Source organism: Solanum dulcamara, chromosome 12 (genome assembly GCF_947179165.1).
Source record: "Solanum dulcamara chromosome 12, daSolDulc1.2, whole genome shotgun sequence".
Classification (NCBI taxonomy): Eukaryota; Viridiplantae; Streptophyta; class Magnoliopsida; order Solanales; family Solanaceae; genus Solanum; species Solanum dulcamara.
The window spans coordinates 23,192,805-23,204,311 of NC_077248.1; the positions used below are offsets into that span (position 1 = coordinate 23,192,805).

The following is an 11,507-nucleotide window of genomic DNA, read 5'->3' on the forward strand; positions in this document are numbered from 1 at the left end:
TATTAAATGAAAATTTTGAAAAGATAAAATTTTGTATTACATGAAAATTATATATGGTGATTAGTTGGAAAAAACAAAGAAAGGATTTATATTATGGGATTTATATTATGAAATAAGAAAATAATAATAATATAATATAATATTGATGAGAGAAAAGAAGAAGATTCCCTTTTAGATAGTAAAATACAAAATTGGATTGGAGTTGGTTGTCTCAAAAAATAGAAAACTCTATATTTGGAGAGTAAAACAGATGGTAGGGTTGGAAATGCCCTAAGGCGCATGAATGCTAGAAAAACTAGAGGATAAAGAGTATAGACCCACTTTTGTGAAGAGTAAAAATGATAGTTGCGCCAACCACTAACTGAAAGGTGCATAGCCCATGTGCCTCACAAAAAGAATTTCTTTTTCTTTATTTCAGTATTGCAGGGGGTGGACTTTTAGAGAAAAGGGGGAAGGGTCCACGAAGAAGGGTGTAAGGCGCAAGGCCCCCTGCACCTTACAAGGCGCATGGGGCCATGCGACTTGTCCTTGACGTTTCTTTAAGAGTCGTTAAGGTATAAAGGACAAAGCGCAAGGGCCTATGCGTCTTTGCCCTTTTGGTTTCATATGAAATTTATTTGCCTTTCTGATATTTTTATAATAAAATGTTGTCATTTTAGCTCCGGACTCGTCTTTTATATATTCAAAGTACCCACATTCAAAATGACATTTTCATAAGTTTTCCTCACCTAATTCTTCTCACTATCCCAATTTTGTACTACTAATTAGTAGATGTTAAAATAACTACATATATTTAGAATGAGTCGTCTATTTGGAATTGAATAATAATTTGATCCATTATTGATTAAAAAAATAATCTAAGAAATACTACAAAAGATTGTTTTTATTATGAATATCGTCTTTTTGTTTCTATTATCAATAACAATATCAATATTAGGGGTGTACATAGCTAGGTTGGTTCGGATTTTTTAAATACCAAATCAATTTATTTGTGTGGGATTTTTAAATTTATAAACCAAATCAAATTAATAAAATTTGGACTTTTCAACCTCGGGTTTTTTCCCCAAATTTTTCCGACAAAGTATTCATACAAACATATAATTAACTTGTGTTTCAAATATTTCTTTAATCCTACCAAAATACAACTATCTAAGGTGTTTTTTCAAATAAAATAACACAAAATATGAGATCAGTGATGACACTAAAAATTAAAATATTTAACAAATAAATAGTATTGAAATCGCATAAAATAAATATTACAAATTAATAAGTCATAATAAAAATAATCATAATTTAAAAGTACTAAATCATTCTACAATAAGTCTACTAAGTATTAGTTACATGATTAAATATTAAAAAAACTAAAATTGGGTTATGTATTTTAGATGTCTAAACCAATGTAAAACAGAAGAACAAATATTAAACATTATTGTCATTCTTAGTGTTGAATTGATTTTTTTTTTTGGTTAGCATTATTATTATCGATTTGATTTTGATTTGATCTTTATCATAATTGTTAATATTTATGGACTATAATCATTATTGGACCATTTAAAATTCTAAGTCTTAAACTTGAAATAATATGTTAAGAGATAAAAACTATAAAAAGCTACAACAACATTTATAAATTATATCAAAGTAAACACTTTTATGTATATAATAAATTTTTAAAAATTATATATATTATGTTAGATTGATTTGATCTCGAATTGACTTTTTTTTAGTTAAAATCAAATCAACCCAAATATAATCGGGATTTTTTCCAATAACAAACCAACTCAAACAAAGCCACTAATCGAATATTTTTTCTATTTGATTCAATTTGCAATTTAATTCAATTTTCCATGTGGTTTTGTTCACCCCTAATCAATAACATCAAATTGTTCTCTTTCCCCTCTCATATAACGCATTTATTATATAATTCAAGTATTTAGCTAAATAATATCTATCTTTTCTTCTAAATAACCTCTATCACACTTTAATTTTTTTTAAAAAGCATAAATATATCTATTATCTTTATTAATAATATATCTATTATCTTTATTAATAATACTTATAATTATATTAAGTAAATAATAAATGGGGGCCTTCATTGCTTCCAATTACTTTTATCAAAATTTAGACGTTTGAATAATAAAGGAAAAACTACATAATTACACATACTTTACTATCATATTTATTATTATTATCTATATTTTTAAAATATTATATTTTTTACCACTAATTAAGAGTTTTCTATCATATATTGAGGAAGATAAACTTAGATACATGTATTTTTACTATCAGATACACTAAAATAGGGAGAGAGGCGAGCGAGACTGGGGAGTGAGGAAAGAGAGTGAGATTCGTATGTATTCTAGATACATGTAAATCACACTAGATACATGTATATATATGTATCTAGCGTGATTCGCATGTATCTGCGATACCAGATACATGTGAGAGCCGAGAGCGAGATGGATGAGAGGCGAGGGAAGCAAGCGAGATTTGTTATATATCTCAAATACATGTGAATCTACTTGGATACAATGCATCTAGAAGAAATTAAATCTAATTTTGGCATCATGCATACGGAAATACATGTATCTAAACATATTTGAATGTATCTAGACGCACAAAAATATGAGAAGATACATAATATTGCAAACTAGAGTGTATCTAAGTAAATAATTCCTAAACTACTGTATTTATGTAAGTTCCCCAATATTAAACCACATAAATATTAAGATGTGTTTTAAGATTAACATGTCTTAGTCTGAATATGAAGTTGTTGTATTAAAATTTGAATGCTAATAATTAAAGTTATTTATTTTCTCAACATCTGAATGTATAAATTTTATTTTTATTTGAATTTATAAAATATAAAATTGATATAATACTAATTAATCTAATATTATATCAACAACTATTTTTTAAAAAAGTATATAGTAATTGGTGGCAAACAATGGCTTACGATGGTTGCGAGTGCTAGCTAAGTATGGTAGTTGATGTTGGTTGATAGTGTTTGTGGGTACATAATAGCTAGTGATGATGATGGTGATTAACAATAGTGATTGATTGTTGTTATAACAATAATGGTTAACAATGATGATTATAAATAATGGCTCCTGATGGTGATAATTAACTATAGTGAATGACACAATATTAGCTGTTAATGAAGATGGTGGCTATGGATAGTGGGCGGTGAAGTTGATAATAATGGGTACACTATCCTGACGATTAACAATGAAAGTGGATGTAGTAGTGAACATCTCTACAAAAATCCTATCTTGAATAACATTTAAGTGATATCAGATTTTTGTCATAAATCTTAACCATTTATATTTACTCAAACTCGTTAAATCGTTGCAAAATAAAAATAAAATACTTAAATGATTGAGATTTAAATGCTTAAAATTTGTACCTAAAACAGACAATAACTGAAATAAAATGAGGCCATAGCAGACTTCCCTTGACCTGGGCATGAGATAATAGGAAGGAAGGCTTGTGCCGGAGATTTTCCACCCATACCACTGGATGGTTATTGCGAGGAAAGACAAAGAGTACATGGCAAGAATAAAGGCCAAGTAATTCACTTCCCGATCGTCTCACACTTTAGTAGAGAGACCCTCAACCATCGTCACCTGAGTTGCTCCACCAGTATTCAAGCACTCAAGTGCTCAAACCTATCTCATTTAAAGCATCATGTTCACCATTCATATCCAACAGAACTCAAAGCATCATATTCAGAGATGCACACCTGTTGAATTGAAATCTTGTCCAAACAAAACCATTGAGACTTTCTCATGTTTATTGATAACTTGTAGTGTGAACAAGAATCATAACCATGAATTACATGGACATTCAGACATTGGAATACATCTGGATATTCTTGAACTTGAGCGGAACTAGTATTCAACTCCCTCCAAGGAAAGTGATACATAGTGATGAACACATGTAGCAGAGTTAGTTTTTGGCATCCATTCAAGTACATGAAAAGGAAAAAGATCAAGTATTAAATCATACTTGTTTTCAATCAATAGTCATGGAAGACAGAGATTAGGATCTTCTTCATCTGAATCAAACTCTACCTGGTAACAAGTCAAAGGTGCAACCCAAATTAGTTTTATATGGCCCTTATCATACCTTCGTTCAATTTAAAAACATTTACTTTAATAGAGAGAATTGATTAAAAAATAAAATCCATCTGATAAACCTAGTCATAGTTACAAGACAGATTGTTGCTTCACTGTAAGAAACATCAAGAGAAGAATTTCATTACTGATTCTGTGCTTCAAATGAAAGACTCACATTTTCATCCTTAAACCACCTCCCATGGCCATCACGCTTCCAGCCAGCAGATGTGAACTTAAGCTCCCTCTCTCGTCGTTCCCGGTTATATGTCTGAGACATGATAATTTGAGTTGTTGTGACTCCTGTCTGAACACATAGACTATTTCTTCGATTAGCTAGAATACTTGTAGTATCCCCCTCGGTACATTTGATCTCATCCACTTGAGAAGCAGTACTTTGTGCCAAATTTTGATGAAGTACATCAGAAGCAGCTTTCCTTGTGCGTTCAATCAATGGTTTGCTTGCTGATCTACATAACTGGCTGGATGTCAAGGTTTTCGAGGTGGCACTATCACATTCTGACAAGGCTATTCTCTTGTTTATCTCACATTGCCTCCCTAATTCTCTTTCTCTAAGCCTTAACTCTGTTGCTCGATGGCTTGAACCTCTGACATGTACCTACAGAAGTTTTCTGAATATCAGGGGAATTGTCACAGAAGAGAAGAACTAGCATCCCGAAGTTGAGTATTATAACATTAGAATTTTTTTTATTTTTTATTAAGTAATAAAATGACAAATGACTAAAATACATCTATCAATGAACATAACTACATATTGATCCACATTTTGGAAAATCGTAAACATGGATAATGTGTGTCTGTATAGGTTGTCTATCAATTGAACACAGAACCTCACCAGTCGAAGACACTGATCCAAGGTCGTAGATGTCCTTCATCAACTGCGAACAGTCAAAAATCTGAACAGAACCTAGTCAATTTTTCTCTCTTTCCTTGCAAGCAGGAAGCACCTTAGAAGAGTGTGTGGCATGATTAAGATAGTCATACTCTACCTATCTTCCATGGCTCACTTGGACCTAGTAAAATTACGTTGTCCAAAGAGTAAAACTGCTTCTGATAATCGGAAAATATCACGGAAGAAGATGGTAGGAGAACAAGCATCACCAGAAGTGAAGTACTATAATATGAGAATTATCCTAATACATCTATTAATGAACACAGAGACATATATGTTGCACTCATGCATTGAAAATTTGTAATATGCATGTGCATTATGTCTATTGTTTACAACAACAACAACAACCCAGTTTGATCCCACAACGTGGGGTCTGGGGAGGGTTAATGTACGCAGACATTATGTCTATTGTTTGTATGCCAATTAATCATAAAAAGTCACCAATTAAAAGTGTCCTGTCCAAAGAAGTAGGGGGTTCTTCCCTATTAATCCACTCAAACATGTTCTTCTGCCATTGACAGTAAGAAGATAAAGATTTTTCTGATGCTGGCAATCAGGTGCTTTTGGATGAGTGAATGAACCTTTTTTTTTTGTTGGGAAAACGTGGACTAACATAAAAATATTCACAGTCAAAATAATGGCACCAAGAATTTTTACATGGAAACACTCTTAAACAAGGGAAAAACCACGGACCAACTGATATCACTATAGTAAGAAATTTTACATTGGATAGTCACGAGTACAATACTCAAAGTGACTACTACACACTCAAAATAAATAGGCCTCTTTAGATTTTCCACCTTACTAAAATATTGTTCACACTCTAATTTTTCCTTCACCGATTTTTTTTTGTATAGTCTATAATATACTCTCAATTTTGGTGTACTTATGAGAGAGCAGAGGCTCTCTATTTATAAAAAAAATTGCCGCCATTTCAGCCAATCAGAAGGCTTGTTACTTGAAATTTGCAACTTTGCACCACGTACTCAACAACTTGCCACACCTTTTCAACTTTTGCTGCCAATCAATTTCCTCTCGATCTTGCCAACCTTTGACATTAAGGAAAAGCGAAATAAGCCAAGTAAATTGGCACATGGGGATGGACCCCACAATCTCCCCCTCTAGAGGTATCTCTATCTTCATAGAGATAGCTCATGCCGACAAGTTCTTTGCATAACTCAAACTTGTCTTTTGGTGTAACCTTGGTCAGGATATCCGTAGAATTTTCACTTGTTATTGATGATGCTTCTATTCATGAAGCTGTTGACGAATCAAATATTCCTCTAAAGAGGTCTACAAGACAACATATTCCTTCCTCTCATTATTCACCTAATGAGTATGTGCTACTTACTAATGAGGGAGAACTTGAATATTATGAGGAGACCATAGAAGATGAGTACAAGAATGAACAGATTGAAGCCATGCAAGATGAGATGAAATCTCTGCCCGAGAACTACGCTTATGAGTTGGTGAAATTGCCTAAGGGAATGAGACCTTTTAAAAACAAGTGGGTGTTCAAAGTTAAAGTGAAGAACACAGCTTGAAGCTCAGGTATAAATCTAGATTGGTTGTTAAGGTACTTGACTAAAGGAAGGGTATTGACTTTGACGAAGTGAAAATCCAACAGATATGCTGACCAAGGTGATACCAAACGACAAGTTCAAGTTAGGCAAATAACTTGCCAGCATGAGCTCTCTCTAAAAAGATGGAGATACCTACTTCTAGTGCATGGGACTAGAAGGGGAGATTGTGGGGTCCATCCCCATGTGCCAATTTACTTGGCTTATTTTCTTTTCCTTAATGTCAAAGGTTGGCAAGATCCGGAGGAACTTTGATTGACAGCAAATGTTGAAAAGGTGTGGCAAGTTGTTGAGTAGGTGCTACAAATGTTGAAATTTGCAAGTTGCAAGTAACCAAACCTTCTGATTGACTGAAATGGTTGGCAATTTTTTTCTAGATATAGAGAGCCTCTGCTTTCTCATAAGTACACCAAAATAGAAAGAAAATATTAGAGGGAAAATTGAGGTATACCATAGACTATACAAAAAAATAGTCTGTGAAGGAAAAATAGAGGATGAGCGATATTTTAGTAAGGTGAAAAATCAAAAGAGTTGTTTTTTTTGAATGTGTAGTAGTCACTTTGAGTATTGTACTTGTGACTACCCAATGTAAAATTTCTTACTATAGTTATATTAGATACTCATCTTGATCCATGGTTTTTTTCCTTATTTAAAAGAGTTTCCACGTAAAAATACTACGTGTCATTATTTTTCCATTTTATTTCCATTATTTTGATTGTGAATATTTTTGTGGTAGTCTGAATTTTCCCAACATTTTTTTCCATCAAAACACATCCTTAAGCCATTCAAGTAACTTTCAGATATTTAGTAAAAAAGAAGGAAACAATTTGGAAATCATCCTTTAGTAAAGCTAAAAAGAACCATTGACAAGGTAATTAATCATATCTCCAACTAACTAGGATTTCCAGAGATCTGATGCGAAAACACCCTCTACTAAATTTACATGTCCACAAATTAACTTTAACGATGAACTGATGTAACCCCCTACTAAACAAACTCTAAATAATCTAAATTCAGCTTTCTATTAACTATGCTGGCTAATCTAGAAGCTTCTGTTTCCAAAAATATTGTAATGGAGGGACGTTGAAAGAAAATGTGATGCAGTACACATACTCGTCTATTCAACAAAAACTGCCAGCATGTGCATGAGGTAACTACCTCTGGTGTTGATCTGAATTTGCAGTACCTGAAGTGCTTGGCCCAGTACCATTTTTAGATGGGAGAAAGGTTCCCCATTTCCCTTCAGCCTCGAGAGGCTCAAGTACAACGACAGCACCACTGTTTAGTCCCAGTGCGAACTGATTTGGATCAGATGGATGTGCAGCGACAACAAGTGGATGCACCCTCAAACTTGCATTAGTGGGAACATTTTATTTTATTTTCTGTGCACTACTTACACCTCTGTTATGCCTTGTAAAAAACTCACCATCTGTCATATGTGAACATTTCTAATTTGTCCGAACTTGAATGATCACAATGTTTACGGTATTCACCTTGTGAATATGTTTGGTCTTCAAGCAAACATCTACTCTCATACAATATTGTTGGTCTAACAACAATTTTGTAAGACTTCTACTGCCGATTCTCGCCAACCATTTCAATCTTTTCTCCAATCATTCCTCCTATAGAGAATGTTATACAGAAAGAGTCAACCCCCAAACTTTTAAAGCTAACTTTGCTATTCCATCAGTAATAGACTTTAAAATTGTCTTACTCTTTAGGGGCTTATTTTTGTACTTAAAATTTGTGCCAAAGCTGAATGACTTGTTAAGATTATGTTCTTCATTGGAAATTGAAGATGGGGGTTCACATTGAACAATACCATTTATGCCAAAAAGGTATGAAATTAGAATAATCTGGTGCACAGGTGATTCACTTTCCTACTATTTCATCTCATATTTGGTTTCTAAATTTTTTGAAGTTTAAATATCATGATCAGGAATTTATACTTAAAAAAAGAGTTGGTCCAAATTACAAAGCACAAGGAAGTTAAATTCCGATTGTCTTATAAGTTACTAAATGAATCTATTTAATTCTAATTTCATCTAAGGAGTTATCGTTATTGTAATTGTTGAATATGAACAATCCAGTATCGTACTCATTGTGACAAACGCATGGATGCGGAGATACTTCACCTACCATTCAACATATCAAATTTTTATTTTTAGAAAATATGATAATCAAATGACCAAAATTAAGATTAAAAGAGACCATCAGAGCAAAATTAGGGTTATGCTTTGATATGTACGTACAGAGAGCATGAGGGGTGTGTCGAGGATCGGACGGTGAGGGCAAACGAGGCAGACGAATTTACCGCTGGAGAGCTTCTTATAAGCAGAAGAAGCGATGTTATCAACCATCAATTCATCGACTCTTCTCTTCCTACATTGCGCTTCCCTCGCCCAGCTATCTCCTCCAAATACACTCATAGTTTCTTTAACCCTTCATCTCCTCTCTACTTCGCCGGAATGCCTGAACCGAACCGCCGGTGAGAATCCAATTTAAACTTGAGTGAAAGTTTAAAGTAAAAAGTGTCTATGCACTAATTTATAAAAAGAAATATATATAAATTGAACAAACTATTACATGTGCACTCATGCAATTGAGTACACAATTTTGATTTGGAACTTTATTCTTAACGTATGAAGTTGTTTCAGATATAAAACGTATCAAAAATAGTTTAAAAAAGACTTAAATATCAAAAATACATATAATTTTTTTTTTTGAGCTTCATATTTAAATTATTGAAAGTGTAAGTTTCATACCTAAATTATCATTTATTAGTTTAAGAAACAAACATCCATGGTGTGCGTTAAACACACTCTCTATTTTTTTTAAAAACCTTGCCACATGGCATTCATCATGGATAAAATATTTCACCTTGACAAAAATTAGATAAATTATTAATATTAGTTAAAAGTTAAAGACTAAAGAATTTTATCCCAAAAAAGAAAAAAATTATTTTTTATAAAAAAAATTACTTTTTAAAAATGAAATTTAAATATTTTGCTCATACACTCCACCACCTCCTCCCCTCCCCAATCCCTGTCATTTTATTTATTAAAATTTTTAAATTTCTTTTATGATATATTTTAAAATAATTCATACTTAACCCCCTCCCCCACTCCTTTCTAAAAATGTTATTATTTTTACTTTTTTTAAAAATAAAGTATAGCCACCTTATCTAACTCTCCGCTCTTAATTTATATATTTTAAATATTTTTCTCATTTTGTATTAGATATATACATATATTTTTAGGGAAATATTCTTTTCTACTTGCGTACCGAATATAACAGAAATAAAAAATTGTTTTTAAAAAAGTCTTGGGGTATGTAAAAAATATTTTTCTAAAATCATATGTATATATCTAACATAAAACGAGAAAAAAATTTGAAAGCGGAAGATTAGGTGGGGTGGGGTAGAATTTGTTTTAAAAATATAAAAATAAAAATATCTTAATTATTATTTGAAGGGAAAGGGGGGAGATGAAGTAAGTTTTTTTTAAAAAAAAATTATAAAAGAAATTTAATAAATAAAACTAAAACATTGGGGGTGGGGGAAGAGGGGAGGTATGGTGAGAGAAAGTGGTGAAGTGAGGTCAAAAATATTTTATATTTTATTTAATAATTTTTTTGGGTAGGAGATAGTAATACTTTAATTTTTAATTTTAACTAATTCTAATAATTTATTTAATTTTTGTTAAGGTAGAATATTTTGTTCATGTGGAGTGTGATGTGACAAATTTTTTTAAATGAAAAAGAGAGTGTAGCACACACCCATGATGAGAGTGAAATAAAAGAGAGAGGTGTGTTTCTCAAACTAATAAGTGATAGTTTAGGTATGAAATTCACGCTCTCAATAGTTTAGGTATAAAACTAAAAAAAGAGATAGTTCATGCATATTTTTGACACTTATCTCTAAATAATGGAAATAAGTAGTAAAGAAATCCTATAGAAAATAATACAAAAAGAAGCAACAATCAAACAGTACGACAACCACAAAAATAAAGCATATACCATACAACAACTTCAAACATGAAAATTTCGTTTAAATCAAAGAATCAAAATTCTAAAATCGATAATTGAATTGAATGTCGAATTTACTTTAAAAATGTCAAAATCAAATCAAATTAATTCTATTCGGATTGGTTCAATTTTAGTTCTTTGATTTTTACATTCGCCCTTTATTATAAGACTCCTTTCCCACCTCCAAATGACCCCAAAACCCCAACAATTGACCATCCTACCCGCGACTCCTTTCGCCCGTTCTATTTTCATAGTGTTTTTCTTAGATATAATATATAAACGTGTCATTTAAGTTGATTTCAACTAACATTATATGTCTTCAATTTTGGATGTGCACAAATAAATACTTAAACGTGTATAAATTTGAATACGTAGACACACGTGTCACCAAAATAGATTCATATTATCAAATAGCTACACAAAATCATAAGCGAATCATGCCATATTCTGTAGTAACTGAAAACATGGCAATAACCATTGTTTTAGGAAATAAAATCAATTGTATCGTTTCTTAATTTATCCGAAAGATAGAGTTGATGAAGTACATCATGAATACACCGCAGGATAAACCAAAATCATGATATTAGAAGATAAATATAAACCACGTCATTATTGTATTGAAAGAAAATAGTTGATATATATATATATAGAGAGAGAGAGAGAGAGGGAGAGAGAGATATTATATTACTTATTAGAATTCATTAAAAATTAGAATACCTCTTAAAGGTGGTGATTTACCATAATTTGGAATTTGGAGTGGATAAAAGTGGTTAATTTGAAAGTTTGAAGTTATTATTTTGCCAAAAATAGAAATCCTACGACAGTGTTAGGAATAAGATCGACTCCTAGATGATCATGTTAGGACTCCTAATATTA

At 31.8% G+C, this 11,507-nt stretch overlaps 1 protein-coding gene across 2 annotated transcripts; it reads right to left on the reverse strand.

The window, feature by feature from the left end:
• Positions 1 to 3,279: 3,279 nt before the first annotated feature.
• Positions 3,280 to 9,212, reverse strand: LOC129877144 (uncharacterized). Of its 2 annotated transcripts, XM_055952629.1 has the most exons (4): positions 8,858 to 9,212; positions 4,291 to 4,731; positions 4,006 to 4,070; positions 3,280 to 3,902 (listed from the first exon to the last, which is right to left on the reverse strand). In XM_055952629.1, exons 1-3 carry the CDS (start codon positions 9,032 to 9,034, stop codon positions 4,023 to 4,025), a joined length of 666 nt encoding a protein of 221 aa, XP_055808604.1. In that variant the 5' UTR covers positions 9,035 to 9,212; the 3' UTR covers positions 3,280 to 3,902; positions 4,006 to 4,022. The 2 variants fall into 2 exon arrangements, with proteins under 2 accessions (XP_055808604.1, XP_055808603.1); XM_055952628.1 differs by having other exon boundaries at positions 3,280 to 4,070.
• Positions 9,213 to 11,507: the final 2,295 nt, after the last annotated feature.